Genomic DNA, 22,324 nt, shown 5'->3' on the forward strand with positions numbered 1-22,324 from the left:
ATATTTTGAGATGCCTGAACTGCTGGGTAGCAGAATACATTTTTAACCCCTTCAAATTCCTTCCTCTTCCAATTTGGTGTTTGCTACATCTTTTTGATGTTTTATACATTTGTTTAAGTCCCTTGGTTTAATAGCTACTTTTTTCTTAACTATTTTTTTAATATAACATACATACAATAAAAAGGACCCATGTTGAGGGTAGAGGTCGATGAATGTTTTACAGATATGTAAATGTGTGTAACCCCCACCAGATGAAGAAATGAAAAAAAGCCTCCCCATGTCTCTTGCCATCAATACCCCTATACCTCAATAGCCACTATTCTGACATTTCATTAGTTTTACCTGATTTGCATTCTATATAAATGAAATCCTGCATTATGTCAATATATTAATTGTATTAAAATTTTGCAAACATTGGCATATTGAACTCAAATGTAAATCCAGATATGAATTTGTTCAACAAATTCATCTGTATATATTTCTACCCTCTCCTACAAACCATTATAAGAATTTTTAAAATGCAAATTCTCCCTTTCAAAAACACCCTGCAGCACGTACGCTTATTAGGATTCCTCCTCAGCCCTTCCAACTTAAAAAGTAGGAAGACATAGTGGTTTGAACTATGTAATGTCCAGGGTACAGTCTTTCTAATCAGTGCTGATAATGGGTTTCTTCAAAAAAGTGTTAAAAATAAAACAACAAAAACATGGGGTTTTTTTAGTTACATATTTTATATCTTAAAACATTTTTTAAAATTTTATTTGTTTAAGCAACAGGATGTCACTCTGTCACCCAGGCTGGAGTGCAATGGTGCGATTATAGCTCACTGCAGCCTCAAATGCCTGGATTCAAGCAATCCTCCTGCCCTCAGCCTCCCAAGTCGCTGGGCCTACAAGTGAGTGCCATCATACCTAATTTTTAAATTTTTTATAGAAATGGGGTTTTGTCATCTTGCCCAGTCTGGTCTCAAACTCCTGCGCTCAAGTGATCCTTCCACCTTGGCCTCCCAAAGTGCTGGGATTACCGGCAAGAGCCACTGTACCCACCTAAAAGCTATATTATCCAGTCAGCATATTTAGTGGTTTTCAGTGGGAAGGGGTATCTAGTCTGTTTTACTGCTGTAGAAGTCTCACATAATCTTAACATCTCTCCAATCCATCTGCTTTTCTTAATTCTCACTGATGATGCATTAGTTCATGCATTTATAAATGCTGGCTCTACCCAAAAGTCTTCCAGTTGCATTCCCTGCTTCCAGTCTCTACCTTACCTCTTTTCTCCACCTCTCATCCCTCTAGGCAAGCTGTATCAATAAGGGTCTCAACAAGAAACAGAATTCACAAGATAGTTCATATGAAAATACTTTAATGAAAGGACGAGTTACAGAGGGGTGAGCAGGTAGTAAGGGAACAAACAAGAGATGATGAGGCACTCAGAGACTAGCTACAGAGGAGGTGTTCAAGAGATAAAAGGAGAACATAAAATCACCAGAGAGCCCGGCGAAAACTAGAGCCATGGAGAAAGAGCCATCTGGCAGCTACTATAGTCATGAAGGAATGAAGCTGTTGCCGGACATGTGACACTCAAAGAAGGAAGGAGCAAGGAAGAGACGCCCCAATTTCCCTTTCTACCCACTTTCTGATATCCTTGCCTTGGCCTTCTTTATGTCCAATCACAAGGCAGTCCTTAAAGAAACTGAGGTCAACCCTCAGAGGCATAGAGCTTAGCAGAGAAGGGCAGGAAATGAATCTGGGGGGCAAAGAAAATAACCAGCATGTTAGTCTTTCTCCAGACTACTTTGAAAGGTCAGCTACCTAAAATGCAAACCTTATCATACCATGCACCCGCTTAAAATCTATCAGTGGATTTACACAATCTGTAGGACTAAATCTAAACTGGGATGTGCGACTTTGCCCCTGCTTATGGCTTCATTTCCCAGTTCCTGTCTTAGCCTATGGCCACTGTGAATTATTTCCAGATTCACCAGCATTCTATGCTCTCACACCTCTGTCCTTTGTCCATATTTTTTTCTCTTCCCAAGGTACCTTTCTGAATCTGCTTGGCTAACTTCTTCTACTCAGCCTCTGAGAATCAAAGACTGAGCTCTAGAATCACCTCCTTCCAGAAGTTTCCTGAAAAGTTTTTCCAGGTGTTTCTATGACTTCCTTACCTAATCCCATCATTATAGAGATGCTCCTTGAGTTATGTCCTGATAAACCCATTTTAAGTCGAAAATATATGTTGAAAATGCATTTTACTCTAATAAGCCCATCATAATGAGAAAAAAAAAATCGTAAGTTAAACTATCAGTCAGACGCCATCCATAATTAGTTGAGTGAGTGTCCTGTCTTTCTCCCTTGAGAAGAAGGATGTGCAGTTTTTTGTTTTGTTTTGTTTCGTTTTTTGAGGCAGGGTCTTGCTCTGTCTCCCAGACTGGAATGCAATTGTGCGATCTCAGCTCACTGTAACTTCCGCCTCCTAGGCGCAAGCCATCCTCCTGCCTCAGCCTCGTGAGTAGCTGGGACTACAGGCACACACCCCACACCCTGCTAATTTTTTTATTTTTTGTAGAGACGGGGTTTCACCATGTTGCCCAGGCTAGTCTCTAACTCCTGAGCTCAGGTGATCTGCCTGCCTCGGCCTCCCAAAGTGTGGGATTACATCCGCGCCTGGTCCATTTTAGCTCTTAATACAGCACCCATCACCATTCCTGGCATATGGTAGGCAATCAATAATATATTTTTTTTCAAATTAATAAATGAAAACTAAATATTAGGAAAGAAGTAAGAAAATAACATAGCTATAAAGCTCTTTGAATGTTAGGTTATTGGGAAAAGCTGTGGAAAGCCAAGGATTTTCTTTCTCAAATTCATTTTTAGGATTTTTTTTCTATACGAAAGACCACAGATAATACAGAGAAAGGTAAGAAAAAGACCACAAACCCAATGACTTGGAATTTGAATCATAAAGGTTCATTCTAGACTTGGGCAATATCTAGAACTTCTAGAACAATCAGTTTTCTATAACATAGGAAAGATATTGCCTCGATGTTAGCTTTAACTCCTGCCAAATAATGCTTTAAATTATTTAAACTTTAAAAAGGTGTATCAACGCATACATTGCCGGTAAATTCATGTTCCAGTAACTTTTCTTTGTATGTTAAAAATCTAACTGTGGAAAACATTCTAGCTTGGTTTGAGAGTCTAATAGTACAAAATGCTTTATCTCCTAAAATTCTTTGAGAGAAAACCAAAATGCTACCACACTGCAACAAAATACTGAAGAATTATTTGCTATGTCGGTTGACATATTTTTATTTAGATTTTGCCTAAGATGCCACATGAAGCCTCTATAAGACATTTTTTCCCTAAAACTTACATAGGTATGTACATATATATATGTTTTACATCCTAAAAAGTCTACTTCGTGTCTTCACCAAATGTGCAGCAGTGTGATTCACAGGTTCACCACTGGAAAATAGCCCTTCTTAAAATTCCGCCAATGTTGGGTCAAAGATCTTACACTACAACACATACTACACTGTGAGCACGGATCAATAGACGAGAATACAGAGAAGCTTCTCAACGGAAGAAGGCCTTGGAGTTGGAAACCTAAAGGAGGGGACACACTACATGTCCCAGCACACCTTGCAACGCCCAGCGACTGCAATTCCCAGAATGCACTGCTCGTCGCACGCAGATTTTCCTTGTTGCCGGGGCTTGTAGTTCTTCCCGGTCGTGTCAGTTTGTAAGGCAAGGGCGGTAGTTGGATTCCTGGCCCGAGGATATTAGGCGTAGTTTTCCAGTTTTTGGCAAAGCGGAAATACTTAAGGCCCCTGGGTTTGCTGGGTTCTTTGTTTTATCTACCGGCTTCTGCTTTACGACAGGTAAGTCACGGAGGAGCTATAATTCCTCGTGGCAGGGCCCCACCTTTTATTTCTGGGAGCGACCTCGTTCTGGTGAGGATGTTTGTCCCTAAGCTCTCGCCGTAGCAGCCGCCGCCCATCCCTCTTTGTGTGCTTTGGAAAGCTGCGGAGCTGGTGGTGGCTACAGTTGGTGTTGGGGGCTTAGGCGAGAGACATTACCGGGAAGTTGCAAGCGGGAGGTTTCTTCCTCATCCAGTCACCTGGCAGGTGAGTTGACTGTTGATCCCTCAAGGCCTCCCCGCCTGTGTTCCACGTCGCAATTCGAAGGGCGGCTTGGCAGTTCCTGCTGACAGCCCCGCCCGGCCCGGCTTTGGGGAGGAAAGGCGGGGAGACCCGGGTGCGGTGACTCAGGGCGGCGCGGCGAGAGGAGTCCACTCCTTTCCCTTCTCGACCCTCCAGAGGCGGCCTGGGGAGCCTTGAGGCTTCTCCGGCGCCCACTTGCTTCTCCTGGACTCCCTGCCCTGGACCGCGCCCTCCTGGCGGTGACCCCAGGGGAGAAGGTGATTCCTTTTTGCCTTGCCCCATTTTACAAATTAAGGCCATCTCTACTTGCCTTTATAGGGTCTCCTCTCACCTTAAGTGTGATGGAAAGTCCCCGAACACGGAGGTTCTAGCACAAAACTCTAGAGTTTCTCTTCTCTTGAGTTTTAAGAACGTGAACATGTCAGTCATGGAGGAAGGCTCTGGCTTCTGTGAGGATGAGAGGATTGGTCAGCTATAGTTCAGCTGGTCAAGACTTTGTTGTTGGGCTTTAACTAAAAATGCGCTTGTTTTAATATCAATTAGTGTTGGTATATCTATTTTACAGTTGACGTTGAGCAAAGCATAATATGCCTAGCGTAGCATACAGTTACGTATGGAAGTTCTCTTCACCAGCCGTTTGGATGGAGCTGTTTAGAGGTGTAGAAAGGGTGGAATAAGAAACACGTTCACTTGCTTTTAGTTTGTTCAAACAAATACTGTGTATGTATTTCAGGGTCTGCCATGTCAACTTTTCATCCTTTTCGTATGCTTGAAAATTGTCAATTCGCTTGCCAGTCTTAATGGAGTTTAGTAGCTGAAATTTGCTTTATCCATTTGTTAGTAGGTGAATTTCTCCTCTTGACTGACTTACCTTTATTCAGATTTAACAATTGTGCTTTTTAAGAGATTTTCCCTAACCTCTGGGAATACAAAACTGTCAGAGGTTATTCTCCTAGTTTTCTTGATCTAAAGCATTTAATACTTCACTTGTACAGGGACATTGAAAGAGATTGATCATTAGGCAATAAGTCAATCCTGTGGAAAAGGTAACGAGTTCCTGGCTCCTGCCTTATGCTCAGCTGCTAGGCTACTTTAAAAAAAAAAAAATCCTAATTCATTGCTTCTTCCTAAAACTCAAGCTGAAGTAGTGTTAATGCAATTAGTTTTTGAAGCTCAGTTTGTAATTCTGTCTACCGTATCTATTATTCATTAGCCAGTGTCAATTGTAATGTTAAGATCCTTCTGCCGGATGTTGTGAAGACGACAAAAATAACTAAAAAACAGTCCCTGATTTCAAGTACATTACAATCTAATAGGGAACATTTCAGGTATGTCCACAAATAATTGTGCTAAAAGTGCCATCACAAGATATAGGTAAGGTGTTGTTGTGGAGAAATACAAAGTCATTTGATTTGATAGCTAATGATGGTAACTCTGGCATTTTGCTTGTCTTTAGTATTACTACAGCACTTTTAGAACTTACAGAAATTTTCAGTTTGACTTCCTATTGTTTTTTGTCAAGTTTCTATGAATGCAATAGAATTGGTAATAGTTTTGATCCCTGTCATATAGCTTAAGAGCTTCTAAATGCCAAACCTTGTCCTCTGTTTTAAGAGCCAGTTTTGACCTTTATCTTGGGTACCTACTATATTGTCATCAAAAACTTTGAGACATTGTGTATGCAAACATTAAAGTGCTTACTATAGGCTAGCTACTGTGCTCTACTCTAGGTATATTATATATATTTGTTTATACATTTTTTAAGTCTTAGTAATAATATATATGCTTCCTTTATTTTATTTTTTAAAAGTTTATTTTTTAGAGACGCTCTGCTGCCTAAGCTGGAGTGCTTTGGCATGATCACGGCTCACTGCAGCCTTGACTTCCTGGGCTCCAGCAATCCTTCCAAGTAGTTGGGACTACAGGCACATGCCACCATGCCCCCCTAATTTTTTATTTTTCTTGCCTTTTTTTTTTTTTTGGTAGAGATGGGGTCTTGCTGTGTTGCCCAGGCTGGTCTCAAACTCATGGCCTGAAAGCAATCCTCCCACTTTAGCCTCCCAAAGTAAGCTACTGCCCAGCCCCATTATTTTAAAAGTAAGATTTTTGTGCTCTTTTGAGATAGCATTGAACTATATGGCCTTTTGGGACAGTTCTCTTCTTGGAACACTAGTTTTTTCAACTGTACTGCTTTTACTAATGTAACGATTACATGTTTCTAAGGTCACAAACATGTCAGACAAAAGTGAATTAAAGGCTGAGTTGGAACGTAAGAAGCAGCGACTGGCCCAAATCAGAGAGGAAAAGAAGAGAAAAGAAGAAGAAAGGAAAAAAAAAGAAGTATGTTTCCTTTTTTTCTTAAATAAACAACATAAAGTAATTGTGTTTTATTTCACATATTTATGTATTTACATATAGATTGGTGCAAAAGTAATTGTGGTTAAAAGTAATGGCAAAAACTGCAGTTACTTTTGCACAAACCTAATAGTTTCAGGATACTTAAAAATCTGGCAGTTCTGACTGCAGACATAGCACTATAAGTAAATCTTGAAAGAAGCAAGATATGTGAAAATGACAAAACTGATAAAATATTTTTAAAAACAATTTCATATAGATTGATGCATTTCTAAAATTTCATTTATAAAAGTTCAGTTTACATATTTAGTCTTCTAGGAGTATATTTATTATAAAGTAAGGTGCATCTGTATTTTTTTTTGTTTTGGGGTTTTTTTTTTTTTGAGACAGCGTCTCACTGTGTCACTCAGACTGGAGTGCAGTGGTGTGATCACAACTCACTGCAGCCTCAATCTCCCCTGACTCAGGTAATCCTTCCACTTCAGCCTCTGGAGTAGCTGGGACTACAGGCACATGTCACTATGCTAGGCTAATTTTTGTATTTTTTGTAGAGACGGGGTTTTGCCATGTTACCGAGGCTGGTCTCCAACCGCTGAGCTCAAACAGTCCTCCTACCTCAGCCTCCCAAAGTGTTGGGATTACAGGCGTGAGCCACCACACTCAGCCAAGAGGTCTATATTATAATAGCTCATAAATATGGTATATATATATCATAACTTAGTTTGGACTTTGAATTTATCTGAATATTTTGCTAGTCTGAACTGCTAATTTGTAAGAATGGATAATATTAATGGCAAATAAAATATACATAATAGATGATTTAATTGACTAAGGGATTTGTTCTTATCTCTTATGAGTTAGTCATTGAAATATTTTTACCGAGTAGTAGGTATGATGGTACCATAAAGGTGGACCAGGTACTTCTTTTGATTTTTTGTATCAGAAATATGCATCACGTTATATACAGCAAATGTACATAGACCCTGAGCTGGAGACATTTTACTTGTTCCTACATTGAAATATACTTTTATCCCTATGGAAACTCTTTAGACATATCTGTGTACTTTTACTGCAGATATCTTTTAAATAGCTAGCGTAAGGTACTTTTTCCTGTGTGTCTTTAGGACCAAGTTTTTATATATGATAGCATAAATAATAGCCAAGACTGCCAGAACTATCTCTTGGGGACTAAGAGAAAAATAAGTAGTAGAAAAGTTGAAGGTACAATTTATGTGCAGCTTTACTATGATGCTGTAAAGGCCTGTAATTGAAAAATTTGCTAGTTTATTCTGCACCTTTCTGTGATACATTATAAGAGGGTTGGAGCTTTACATTAGCTATTAGATTAAAAGCTGACTGGTAGAAGCATGATTCAGGTTGGCAGAGCTATTCCAAAAAAATGTTTATAACCCTAAACATTTCTGTGCTAAGAGCAGATTTCATTTTTGTTTTCTAATGATGGCCATAACTGGCAAAAGTGGCTTCTAAGGGATATCTATTGCGTGATTTATACCTAATTTAAAGTTTATAAAACTATTGAGTCACACAGACCAATGGGAGAAAACAAAGTTTATAAAAATGTTATAAGAGATAACACAATGATATTAAACTGTGAGTCTATTAATATATTTTTATCAACAGTGAAGCATCAGCTTGATACTACAACCTGTTTCGTTATTTTGATTAATTTTTCTGATGACTTTTAAGTCAAAATGGTATAGAATGTTATGGCTAACAAAATTCACTCCAGACAATGTCTAAGTAATAGTTGTCTAGTTGGCATAGGGATTTGAGATTTACATAAAAAAACTTTTCCTTGGAAAGCTTACATTTTACTTGAGATGTCTTGGATGATCTGAGAGTATTGAGGTTTATCTAGTTTAACCAGAAGATTGTGCTAAAACTATAAATGGCTGAGATAAAAGCTGGCAAAAATTTTCATAACAAAATGTTTTGTGCTATGCAAAAGTGAGTTTAATTTTACAAAACCCAATCCCAAATAAAATGAAGACATTGTACAGAAGTCTGTGATACTGGTTTTCAACAAATATTGTCATTTACTTAAAATTTGTTACCTCTTAAATAATTACACTTTAATTTTTTCATTGTATGTGATATTGTATCTAACCTTTTGTGCCACTTGGGGAAAATTGTCTATTATTCCTAACCATAGACAGCAATTTCATACTGTAGATAATTTGAAGTTGACTGTACTTCTTGAGTGTATCTGTTAGGAAAATTTTTGTGGAAACTCCTTGATTACATATAAAATAGAGCAGTTTAGTACATATCATTTGGAGGTTATTTACTAGAACTCTGTTGAGAATGATTTTCATTTAATGACTATAAAAAAACTTAACCTGTACTCAAAACTAAGTTCATGCCTTAAAAGTATACAGTGTTAGCATATTATTTAAAACATTTTTGCAAATAAATGTTTCATACTATATGTAAACGTAAGTTTTTAACCTAAAAATTTTAGACTGATCAGAAGAAGGAAGCTGTTGCTCCTGTGCAAGAAGAATCAGATCTTGAAAAAAAAAGAAGAGAAGCTGAAGCATTGCTTCAAAGCATGGGGCTAACTCCAGAATCCCCCATTGGTAAGGTTAAGAATATATCCATTTATAAGAGATAAGCATAGATTCTGTTCAGCTCAGACATAACTGAGTGGGTTGACTTGATATATTTTACATATTTTCCTTGTGTCTCTAAAATTATTAATCTTATAATTTATTTGGAATTGTCTTTTTTCCAGATATGCTAGTACATGGTTATTTTATTTGTTCAAAAGAGCTGCAAGAGTAATTATTAACATATACTGAACTACCAATTGACTTCTCTTATTAAATCAGTAATTTATTTCAACAAACATTTGTTAAGCAAGTTTTGTGTGCTATACTGTGTTAAGTTCAAAGATAACTGGGATTCCTGATCTGAACTCTGTATTCCTTTCTGGAGATTAGAGAGAGATACAATCAAAATTATATTGTTAGTATGCAAAATATATTAATATTCAAAGGTACAGGATTGGAAGGATAAGCTTATAGCCTTCTGCTGTCATTGCTAATAAGGGAGATCATTTTGGTAGCTTATTTTGGCAGTGATTTGACTTAATCTTACTATTTTTCTGGGTTATTAATTTTGATAACAGTACTAGACGAAAAAAGCTGAAATAGTAGAGGTACACAGGCAATCTAGTTACATATCAGGAACAAATGCTTACTTAAAATAGTTCTGTGCTGGGTGCTGTTACATAGTAGTTTAGTTTAACATGGCCTTTATCCTTTAGAGACCTAACATTTTCGGGCTAGTTTGTGGGCTTATTTTATCTAGTCCAGGGGACAAATACTGGAGATTGTAAATGCCCTATGCTTGTTGTGAAACTGCAACATAACTGTCCTTAGAGCTGATATTTCTAAAAGGTTTCAAGGTGAAAAGGCTGGCTACTCTTATGGTCAGCTTAATTATTTCTTTCATCTCCTTTTCTTTTCTTGTAGAATTTGAAGACTGAAGTATATTAATTTTATGTATTTATTCAATAAGCTTATGTTGAATATGCAATTTTAAAAGTAAATGAATCAGAACACTTTTTTCTTGTAACTAAACCAAGTTGCTTGTTAGCCTTTGTTTGAGTTACCTTTTTTTTCTGTGCATTGGCTTTTGTTTTTCTCCTATAGGGTTTTTTTTCTTTTATGTTCTTCTTAAGACTTTAGTTTCACTGAACTCACTTGTTCATATTTCTTTTTTTCTTTCTTTTTGTTTTTTTTGAGACTGAGTCTCACTTTCTCTCCCAGGCTGGAGTGCAGTGGCACAATCTCAGCTCACTGCAACTGCCACCTCCTGGGTTCAAGCAATTCTTCTGCCTCAGCCTCCTGAGTAGCTGGGACTACAGGCTTGTGCCACCATGCCTGGCTAATTTTTGTACTTTTAGTAGAGACAGGGTTTCACCATATGGGCCAGGCTGGTCTCAAACTCCTGGCCTCATGATCTGCCCACCCCCAAAGTGTTCATATTTCCTAATTTATGGCTGGGTTAGTTCTTTGTGTTACTGTGAAGGAATACTGAGGTTGGTTAACTTATAAAGAAAAGAGGTGGCCGGGTGGGGTGGCTCACGCCTGTAATCCCAGCACTTTGGGAGGCTGACGTGGGCAGATCACCTGAGGTCGGGAGTTCGAGACTAGCCTGAGCAACACGGAGAAACCCCATCTCTACTAAAAATATAAAATTAGCCGGGCTTGGTGGCGCATGCCTATAATCCCAGCTACTTGGGAGGCTGAGGCAGGAGAATTGCTTGAACCCGGGAGGCAGAGGTTGTGGTGAGCGGAGATCTGGCCATTGTGCTCCAGCCTGGGCAACAGGAGTGAAACACCGTCTCAAAACAAGAAAAGAGGGTTAATTGGCTCATGGTTCTGCAAGCTTTTTAGGAAGCATGGTGCTGACTTCTTCTGATGAGGCCTCAGGAAGCTTCCAATCATGGCACAACGCAAAGGGGTGTCAGCATGTCTCATGCAGTGAGCAAGAGCAAGAGGTGGGGGAAGATGCCACACAGTTTTAAACGAAACCATGAGGGGTCCGCCCCCATGACCCAAGCAACTCCCAGTAGACCCCACTTCCAACACTGGGGATTATATCTCAACAAGAGATTTGGAGGGGATGTCCAAACTGTATCAATGGCCCATCTCCATCATTAATTCTTGAAAGACCATTCTTTAGGGTTTGTGTATGTGTCCCTCATTTCTCATATCTAATTCCATTCTCATTCCCACTAATGCATTAAGTGCCCGCTTTTGCAGTTTTTTTTGTTTGTTTTTCATTTTTTGTTTTGATTTTTGAGATGGAGTCTTGCCCTGTCGCCCAGACTGGAGTGCAATGGCGTGATCTCAGTTCACTGCAACCTCCACCTCCCGGGTTCAAGCGATTCTCCTGCCTCAGCCTCCCGAGTAGCTGGGATTACAGGCACATGCCACCACACCTGGCTAATTTTTTATCTCTTTAGTATAGATGGGCTTTCACCATGTTGGCCAGGCTGGTCTCGAACTCCTGACCTCGTGATCCGCCCTCTTCGGCCTCCCTACGTGCTTGGATTACAGGCGTTAGTCACCATGCCCGGCCCACTTTTGAATTTTTAACATACATCCTAGTGGCTCAAGCCTGTAATCCCAGCACTTTGGGAGGCCGAGACGGGCGGATCACGAGGTCAGGAGATCGAAACCATCCTGGCTAACATGGTGAAACCCCGTCTCTACTAAAAAATACAAAAAAACTAGCCGGGCGAGGTGGCGGGCGCCTGTAGTCCCAGCTACTCGGGAGGCTGAGGCAGGAGAATGGCGTAAACCCGGGAGGCGGAGCTTGCAGTGAGCTGAGATCCGGCCACTGCACTCCAGCCTGGGCCACAGAGCGAGACTCCCTCTCAAAAAAAAAAAAAACCATACATCCTTCAGATTATCCTCTGTTTTTCAAGGTTTCACATATCTGTGTATACACACTTTATGTACATAAATGGCATAGTGCTGTATGTCTTTTGTTTATTCCATGTTGCTATATACAAATTTAGTATTTATTTCTAATACACTGTATCCTATTATGTACCACATTTTACTTATCCATTCCCCTAGTGCTATGCACTCAGTTTCCTTTTGTCTCTTTGCTTTACCATCATAAACAACACTGCAGAAAGTATGTGTTTTTTCCCTTGAGAACTGTGGAATACTTTCTCTGGGGTGTATGCCCAAGAATTGACTTGCTGTGTTATTGTATATAAGACTTAGCTTAATTAGGTTCTGCATATCACTCTCCAGAATGGCTACAAAGTTTAGCCTCCCATTACCAGTGCCTGAAAAAGTAACTGCTTTACCATATTCACATCATGACTGGATGTTATCCAGCTTTCTAATTTTTGCTAACTTGAATATAAAGTGGTACATCGAAATGTTTTAATATACATTTATCTGATTACAGTGAGATTGACCACCTCTTTATATATCTTTTAACCATTCAAGTTTTCCCTTCTGCGAATTGCATATTCATATCCTTCTCCCCATTTACTACAATTGAGGTTCTTTATCTTCTGATTTGTAGGCATTCTTTGTGTATTTTGTATATTTTAGGGAGGACTTTTGTCTGTTTTAGTCTTTTAAAAAACCCTTCTCCTAATCTGTTACCTGTTAACTGTTTATAGTATTCTTCATTGAACAGAATCCTTTATTTTGGTATGGTCAAATCCTTCATTTTGATATGGTCAAATCTAGCAATTACAGGCTAAGTATTCCTAATCCAAAAATTCAGCATTCAGAATGCCCCAAAATCTGAAACATTTTAAGCACCAACATGACACTCAAAAGAAATACTGATTAGAGAGTTTCAGATTTCAGATTTTTAAGTTAGGATACTGAACTGCTAGGTATAATGCAAATATTGCAAAATCCAAAATAATCTATCACCTTTGGTCCCAAGCGTTTTGGATAGGGGATACTCAAAAAAGTATGACCCTTTTTTGTGTGCTTTTGGTCTTTTTAAAAAGAAATCCTTTCCTATGTTGTGGATGCAAATATATTTTTCTGTGTTTTTCATATTAATTTTATAGTTGTACCCTTCACATGTAGATATTTGGGTTATATTTTTTAAAATATGAGGTAGGGATCCAACCTAATTTTTCTCTGTATAGTTAGCTAATTTTCTCAATGCCATTTATTAGTCTATCTTTCCCGCCCCACTGAGGTCTGATGCCAACTTTGTCATACAGTAAATTCCCATATATTTCTGGGCTCTATTTTCACTATGGATCTATTTGTTTGATTCTACACAACCCAGTTTTAATTACTGTACCTTTGTGTTATATTCTAATATCTGGTATAGAAAATCACCCCCTGTGTTCCTTTTACAAAATAGTCCTAGGTTCACAAACATTTTTCTTCCCCTCAAGAAATTTGGTTTGTTTCCCTCCAAAGTGTTGCTATACCATACATACATTGCGTTGCTATATGTTTTTATTTTTTGAATTTTTATTACTATTTTTTGAGACAAGGTCTTGCTCTGTCACCTAGGCTGGAATGCAATGGTGCAACCATGTCTTGCTATAGCCTCAACCTCCCAGGCTCAAGTGATCCTCTCACCTCAGCCTCCTAAGTAGCTGGGACCATAGGTGCACACCACCATGCCCAACTAATTTTTTTTTTTTTTTTTTTGTAGAGTTGGGGTCTCACTGTGCTGCCAGGGCTGGCCTTGAACTCCTGGGCTCAAGCGATCCTTCAGCCTTGGCCTCCCAAGGTGCTGGGATTATAGGCATGAGCCACTATACCCTTCCTAATTTTAAAAAATCTAGAATATTCTCCACACACATACTACTTTTTGCCTCATGATATCTACTTGTTGAAGAGGGTGGGCCAATTGGTTTGTAGACTGTCTCCCCTCCTGGGTTTGTCTGATGGCATTCTCACATTTAGCTTTTATCCCTTATATTTCCTTTGAACTGGAAGTTAGATTAAAAAGCTTGATTTTGATCTAATTCATACTGTGCGTGGTGGTTCACACCTGTCATCCCATTGCTTTGGGAGGCTGAGGTGGGTGGATCGCTTAAGCCCAGGAGTTCAAGACCAGCGTGGGCAATATGGCAAGACCCTGTCTCTACAAAAAAAAAAAAAAAAATTAGCCAGACATGATAGCAGGTACCTATAGTCCCAGCTACTGTGGAGGTTGAGGTGGGAGGATCAATTGAGTTTGCAAGGTTGAGGTGCTGGCTGTGATCGCACTACTCAACTCCAGCCTGGGAGACACAGCAAGACCCTATCAAAAAAAAGAAAAGAAAATAAGCTTGATTCACTTTAGGCTGAACTTTTTTGGCAAGAAAATCTCATAAGTGATGTTGTGTCCTTCATATTGTATCACATCAGTAGCACATCTCTCTGGCTATTGAGCGATGCTGAGCTTCATTTTTGGGTTACAATTGTGATAAGCTGATCTCTCCATCATAATTACCCCCTTGTGACTAATAGGTAATATCTGAGGGTGATACTTGGGCACTATGTGACTATTCATTTCTTTATCAGCCTTTTATCTGATGGTGTTAATACTTACTGACGATCCTCATCTAAGTTATTTAATTAGGAGTTGCAACATTGTTTTTGTAATTCTGCCATTTGTTCTACGTTTATTGGCTAAAGTTCTTCTGTAAAGGGGAGCGTTTCCTCAATAACTAGGGCTTTTTGGTTACCCTAAATGGTAGAAAAGCAGGAGACATGTTTACTTTTTTGCTTTAGTTACTAATAGTCACCTCCAGGTGTGGCAGATGAAGTTTCGCATGTATTTTATCTTTTTTATTTATTTTTTTGAGACAGAGTTTCACTTTGTCACCCATGCTGGAGTGCAGTGGTGTGGTTTTGGCTCCCTGCAACCTCCGCCCCTCCCAGGCTCAAGCAGTTCTCCCACCTCAACCACCCGAGTAGCTGGGACTACAGGAACGTGCTGCCACCACATCCAGCTAATTTTTGTATTTTTAGTAGAAACAGCGTCTCACAGGCTAGGCGCGGTGGCTCACGCCTGTAATCCCAGCACTTTGGGAGGCCGAGGCAGGCGGATCACGAGGTCAAGAGATCGAGACCATCCTGGCTAATGGTGAAACCCCCGTCTCTACTAAAACTATAAAAAATGAGCCGGGCGTGGTGGCGGGCACCTGTAGTCCCAGCTACTCGGGAGGCTGAGGCAGAAGAATGGTGTGAACCCTGGAGGCGGAGCTTGCAGTGAGCAGAGATGGCGCCACTGCACTCCAGCCTGGGCCACAGAGCGAGACTCTGTCTCAAGAAAAAAAGAAAAAAGATTAGCTAATACTTTATTGAGGGTTTTTTGTATATGTACTAATGAATGAAGTTTGCCTTTGATTTTCTTGTACTGTCCATGTTCATGTTTCATCATGGTTATGGTTTTAAAATAAATTGGTCAGTTTTTGTTTTTGCTATTTTGTAGAATAATTTATAAAAGATGCCTGTTTCTTAAAAACTCGATAGATTTCCATTGTAGAACTGCCTTGGATTATGACTTTTTTCTACAGAGAGTAGAGAGCTGGGGTTATTCATTTGGAGTGTGTGTGTGTGTGCGCGCACGTGTGTGTGGCGGCGGGTGGGGGTGCAGTTTAGAGACAGGGTCTCAGTCTGTGGCCCAGACTGGAGTGCAGTGGTGTGATCTCAACTCACTGTGGCTTCAAACTCGTGGGCTCAAGTCCTTCTCCTGCCTAACCTCCTAAGTAGCTGGGACTATAGGCAGGTATCACCATGCCTGGCTAGTTTAAAAAAAAATTTTTATAGAGATGGGGTCTTGCTATGTTACCCAGGCTGGTTTCAAACTCCTGGCCTCAAGTGATCCTCCTGCCTTGGCCTCCCTAACTGCTCAAGTTGTTTAAATAGTTATAGTCTCTTCAGATTTTCTATTTCTTCTTATATCTGTTTTTTCTCCCCAAAATAACAATAAACATTTATTATCTCTCATAGTTTCTGCTGGTCAAGAATTTGGTAGCAGCTTAGCTAGGTGGTTCTGGCTCAGGTTTTCTCATTGGGTCAAAGTCAATATTTCAATTAGAGCTTTAGTGATCTCAAGTCTTGACGGAGGCTTGAGAACTTGCTTCATGGTGGTTCATTCACATGGCTGGCAAGTTGGTGTTGGTTGCTAGCGGGACAGCTGAGTTCCCATCCTTGTGGGCCACTCCACAGATCTACTGGAGTATCCTTGTAGCATGTTGGCTGGGTTCTCCCAGAGTGAACAGTCCAAGAGAAAAAGAGAGTTAGAAGAAAACTGTCCTTTTTATGACTCAGATTTGGAAGTCACAAAGCATCACCTTTGCCACATTCTGTCCATTAGAAGAGAAAAACTAAGTCCAGCCCACATTCACAGAGAATTTACCCATAAATCAAAGTCACAAATTTTTGAGGGATTTTCTGAGAGATTTCAACATTTTAAAAAATTGTAGCCTTATAGGTGATGAAAGGCATTTTCATAGAGTTTTAAGCAGGGTAGTGTCTTAGATGGGTCATTAAACCAAACTACTGTAGAGACTAAAGACTGACTTGTTTAATCGTAGCTATAACCAGCTTTCAATTATCCTACTTTGTTTGTTTGTTTTTTTGAGACGGAGTCTTACTGTGTCACCCAGGCTGGAGTGCAGTGGCGCGATCTCGGCTCACTGCAAGCTCTGCCTCCCGGGTTCACACCATTCTCCTGCCTCAGCCTCCCAAGTAGCTGGGACTACAGGCGCCCGCCACCACGCCCGGCTAGTTTTTTGTATTTTTAGTAGAGATGGGGTTTCACTGTGTTAGCCAGGATGGTCTCGATCTCCTGACCTCGTGATCCGTGTACCTCGGCCTCCCAAAGTGCTGGGATTATAGGCGTGAGCCACCGTGCCTAGCCAATTATCCTAGTTTTATAGCTTCTCTTAGGTGACTCTGATTTTTGAGAGTTGACTCTGAGAAAAGTTGGTTAAGATAAAAAATATGTCTTGATAAACCATTTGTAGCCAATAACAAACTGATTTTATCTTAATCAATTAGAACTCAAAAAAAAGCTTTTTGCTGGGGGTAAATATTGTAGTATTAGTATTTTATTTTTATATTCATCTTGAATGGGCGTGTTTAGACTATAAACTTTAGAAGAGATCATTCCCTTGCTATTTTTCTTTTTTTGGAGACCGAGTCTTGCTCTGTCTCCCAGGCTGGAGTACAATGGTACGATCTCCGCCTCCCAGGTTCAAGCGATTCCCCTGCCTCAGCCACCTGAGTAGCTGGGATTACAGGCATCTTCCACCAAGCTCAGCTAATTTTTGTATTTTGGGTAGAGACAGGGTTTCACCATGTTGGCCAAGCTAGTCTCGAACTCCTGACCTCAAATGATCTGCCCACCTGGTCCTCCCAAAGTGCTGGAATTACAGGCGTGAACCACTTCACCCAGCCCCTTGTTTCTTTATGCCAACTTTTTTTTGTTGTTTATGAGTGTAGATATGAGAGAGAAAGGGAGAAGGAAGAAAGATATCACTAAGCCTCATACTGTTAGTTTAATGTTATTACTAAATTAAGCCATGGAGAGAGAATTTAGTAAGTAGCTACTTTTTAAAATAAAAATGTCCTTAGTGAACATGATTGGCTATAGAAGGTTTTGAAGAACATTTTATATGTGATTTAAACTTTAGTTGAATATTTGGATTAGTTGCAAGACAGTGGGGAAGGTAGCATATTTTATTTCCAGTCATTTTATAAATAGATTATTAATAAAATTTATTTTTTTGCAGAATATATTTTCTGGCATAATTTTCAGCCAAGGTTTTTCTCAGTGGGGTGGAATAGTATCTTCCTCTTGATTAAATATTAGCTTATCTATTGTGAACTATTTAACTTCAGAATTTTTAGCTGTCAGTAATTAAGAGTGGAGACTCAATTCTGGTGAGGATACAACATTGTAGGGAGCAGTAAATAAATATGCTTTGAAAAACAATTCAAATGTCATTGCTTTAATTTATTTAGCTTATGATATCGATTTGAACTTTTCAATAATGTGAAGGCATGTGAGATTGTGTTTATCAAAGCAGCTTGAGCTGATTAACAATCGAATTACGAGTTTCCTCAAATAGCTATAAACAGTGTTGACTATTCCTTCCCAGAAAAGGTTAACACTGTGTTTAGATGTAAGAGTCTAAGTTTCCAAGTTAGATCTACAGACATCTTTTCCTTTCTTTGAGGTTCTTATTTCTAAACGATTTTTCCCTTTCTTGTTGGCAGATTTACCATTATAATGGAATCTGTGAAGGGTTAAAGGCTTTCTGAAGATCTCATTACCTTTAGAAAATTAGGCTAAGTGCATGTCATAATCCTTAAAACATATGCCTACAAGTCCAGTACTTATTTATAATTTGGCCTGAAAAATACAGGATACGGATGAAGGCAATGGCTTTCAAACCTTTTTTGACAGTAAACCACAGTAAAAAATCTATTTTGTGTCATGACTCAGGATGGATACTTGTTCTTTTCAATATAGAATGTACTCCTTGAGTATTTATTAAATATTTTTAAATTATAATAGTATAAAAACACTGGGTTTATTTTTAAAAAATCAATCTATTGTTTTCCTAAAGTGGATTTTTTTTTCCTACTAAAAAGAATTTGTTTAAAGAAAAAAGAGATACAGCTAATCAAACCTCTCATAACTTTTCTTTGCTTTTCTTTTTGTTTTTGTTTTTGTTTTTTTAACAGAATCTCACTCTGTTGTTCAGGCTGGAGTACAGCGGCACAAACTACAGCTTCTGCCTCCAGGCTCAAGCAATCCTTTCACCTCAGCCTCCCGAGTAGCTTGAACTACAGGCTCACTCTATCATAGCCACCTAATTTTTTTTATTTTTGTAGAGATGGGGACTCACCATGTTGTGCAGGCTGGTATCAAACTCCTGGCTTTAAGCGATCCTCCTGCCTTGACCTTCCAAGATGCTGGGATTACAGGCATCAGTCACCATCCCTTCCTACTGGTAGATTCTTAATTACTTGGTAACTTGACTACTTTTGTTAGAGATTCTTGAGAGCAAGCAGAATATATTACTTATATTTTTACCCCTGGTACCAGCACAGGCTAGACACCTAAATTTTTGTTCCATTATTTCTAGGTCATATATGTCTTACCACCTGGTAAGGGCGAATTAAAGCCATTTTGCTTTAGGTCAACAACTAAATTGTATTTTAATTTAATTTAATTATTTTTTGAGACAGGGCCTCACTCTGTTACCCGGGCTGGAATACGGTGGTGCAGTTATGGCTCACTGCAGCCTTGACCTCCTGGGCTCAAGCAGTCCTCTCGCCTCAGCCTACTGAGTAGCTGGGACTACAGCCATGCACCACCATGCCCAGCTAATTTTTTGAGAGACAGAGTCTTGTTATGCTGGCCAGGCTTGTTTCGAATTTCTAGGATCAAGGAATCCTTTTGCCTCAGTCCCCCAAAGTGCTGAGATTATAGGCATGACACACCACACCCGGGCTAAAATTTTATTTTCACTTCTTTCTTTTTTTTTTTTATTTTAATGTAATGCTCTGAATCACATTGAAAAGGAGAATAAAGGAAATGAAACACTTAAGAGAGATTAGTAGAGGATATTTAAACCTCATTATGAAGAGAAGGAGCAAGGGGAAGGGATAAATTAATATTTCAGAGAGTTAAGGTTTAAAGTAACATCTTTCAGAAGGTCAGAAAAAAAAGTAAGGTATGAAAAATAGTTATTTAAATTTTAATAATCCACGCTAAGAACACTTGTGTCCAGAAGGGGGCATTATTGTAACGTGGGCTATGTTTGAGTACTGAGTATCATTGATGAGCTTAGAAGAGACTTCACAACTTTGGGTTACATGCATCCCAAAATCTCACTCCTTGCATTTCACTGTCTTCTACCAACACTTCCAATCCCTACATTCACCTTACTTGGCTGTCTAGCTTTTCCAGGTCTTTCTTCCTGATAAAAACCCCTTCTTGCCAGAGGCTTTCTTCTACTTGAAAAATAATTCAGCTATGTGCTATCCTTTGCCCTTGAGACTTCTGTGTAGTTCTGAGTGGTTGACCCAGACTTAATGCTAATTCTAAATCTAGGTGCATTCCCAGGTCCTTTGTGGTCTAAAAATATTCTAGTTGTTTCTTCACAGGCCAAAAGCCAGCAGTGTTAATTTTATATCCTTGGAAGGCCAAGGTCTAAGCTGGCAGGAAAGGCTTTCTTGATTGGCTTTTTGTCCTGGAGCGTTAAAGAGGTACAGAGGTACAGTCTTTTCCACATTACTTACATGATCAGTGACTGCCATGGTTTAGCTTTTTTTTTTTTCTTCTGCAGTGGTTGTCAAAGAAAACAGGTATCTGTGCTTGAAACTTCTAAGAAGATGAAATTCATTAACATACTCACCTGTGTTTATATTAATTCCCTTATTTTATACCATTTAAAGCCTGTTTTAGGCTGTTTTATATACAGAACTGTGGAGTAAAGGTAATCTGATTGAATCACTGTTCTTACTAAGCAGATCATATCTCATATACTTGGCAAAAATTATTAATGGTTTATGTTATTTTCAAAGCTGATTAGACTTAAAAACCGTCCTTAAAAATGAGTTCCAGAAGCGAGTCTTTTCTTACGTTTGAGAACCTATGAGTTGATTAGTGTTTCTGTTTTGTTTTTTCCTCCCGAATGCATGCATTCGTTTGTTCTCAGGGGTTTATTGAAGTCTGGGAATATAGTGGTATTTGCCTTATTGTGTAATTATAGTATTCTTTGATTTTTCTAGACTAGTTGGGTTAAAATGTAGCAGTCACCAAATAACACTATCATTCCCGTTTTTAAAAATTAATTTTCCTCGTTTTGTAATGATAGTAATTTCTTTCTAGGATTGTCCCTTCTGTGGTATACATTATTTATTATTGCAAGATGTAGCTGTGGTTCAGATAATAGCTAAGAGTCCTTTATAGAGCCTTTTCCATCATTTGGCTTGAAACTATCTTTTGGTAAAAGAAGATAGTTCTGGAATGGAGATATTTATATAATTACAAATTTGAAGTCACTGATTTATTTTGCCTTTGTTTGGCTAAGAAACTGTGATAATATGGTAGCATCACCCTTTGGATTTATTTTTTATTTCTGAAACTTTTATTTCAGAACTGGCTATGTTAATGTATCTATTTATGTCTGTATAATTAGTATTTAGCCTGTTTCTGTAAAGAATTTTGATTAACATTTTTTAAAAATGTAGTCTTTAACCAAGTGAAATACTGTTGAACTTGTTCAGTGGAGTCATTGCTACTTGAAATCATCAGAAAGGGGGAAAAGCATGTTAAACTGAAAAAGAATTCTCTAGTTCATCACAAATAGATTGATGGGAATTTTAGTAATTTTCCTTCAACCCCTCTGATATGTACACTTCGAAAAATTGTTTTTCTGAGTATGAAATTAAGTATGTAATTTAAAGCGTACAAAATTTCTTCTTTAAAAATCTTGAAAACGTTGTGGTGCCTCACTATAATTTAATAAACATTTATTTGTGTTTACAGCACGGTAGGCAAACAACTGTTAAGTATTACTCTATTCCTATATCAGTTGGGACTTAGACTAGGGAAAGCCTCACAGTGAAAGATGGACAAAAAGATGAGGAAATGTAACCTAAATAAATTAAGGGACATTAATATTCTTCTACTTTAGATAAAAATCATTTTTAGCTACTTCGAATTATACATATAGCACCTAGCACAGTGTCATCTACATGTAAACTATAGGAAACTATCTGGTCTTATAGTTTTTTTCTGACAGATTTAATCACAATATTAGAAACATTATGTTTTTATAGTCCTTTGAAATTTAAGCAGTTAGTCACTGTATCTTAGGAAAGAAATATTCTAGTTGTGATTTTTTTCTTCTAATCTTATTGGTGTCAATTAGAATTTGCCATTGAAAAAATAAGGATGATCAGTTTTATACCTATGTTTAAGATGCAAGTCATCATAATATATTATACATTTCGTTACATTACCAAACCCACTGTTTTTACTGCAGCGTGTATAAACATTTAGACCTAATTTTAAGGTTCAATGGATGTGACTATCCTAAAAAACACAGACTTTTAATTAAATACTTATTTCTTTAGTTCCTCTATAACTAGGAACTTGCCTTCTTTTCAGTAGACTATTAAAAGAAGGGCTTTCAGCTCAACATAAACTGTATTAGTCACTTAATATCATACACTGAAAAATTATTTTGAAAAGATACTTGGGATTGGGGACATTTATGGTAATATTTAACCAGAAGATGGCAGTGATGAT

The 22,324-nt window shown here is 38.5% G+C and overlaps 1 protein-coding gene across 19 annotated transcripts in view; it reads left to right on the forward strand.

The window, feature by feature from the left end:
- The first annotated feature begins 3,724 nt into the window (after positions 1-3,724).
- The window catches only part of DYNC1I2 (dynein cytoplasmic 1 intermediate chain 2), a 60,221-nt gene continuing 41,621 nt past the window's right edge, over positions 3,725-22,324 (forward strand). For 11 of the 19 annotated variants that reach the window (XM_045367251.2, XM_045367253.2, XM_045367257.2 and 8 more), the window contains exons 1-3: positions 4,011-4,129; positions 6,389-6,505; positions 9,003-9,120. In XM_045367251.2, the coding sequence (XP_045223186.1) occupies positions 6,398-6,505; positions 9,003-9,120 (226 nt within the window). In that variant the 5' untranslated portion in view covers positions 4,011-4,129; positions 6,389-6,397. Of the gene's footprint in view, positions 3,884-4,010; positions 4,130-6,388; positions 6,506-9,002; positions 9,121-22,324 lie in introns of those variants that run through there. The other 8 variants (XM_045367252.2, XM_074009455.1, XM_045367249.2 and 5 more) reach the window with 1 other exon arrangement.

Source organism: Macaca fascicularis, chromosome 12 (assembly GCF_037993035.2).
Source record: "Macaca fascicularis isolate 582-1 chromosome 12, T2T-MFA8v1.1".
In the NCBI taxonomy this organism is placed as follows: Eukaryota; Metazoa; Chordata; class Mammalia; order Primates; family Cercopithecidae; genus Macaca; species Macaca fascicularis.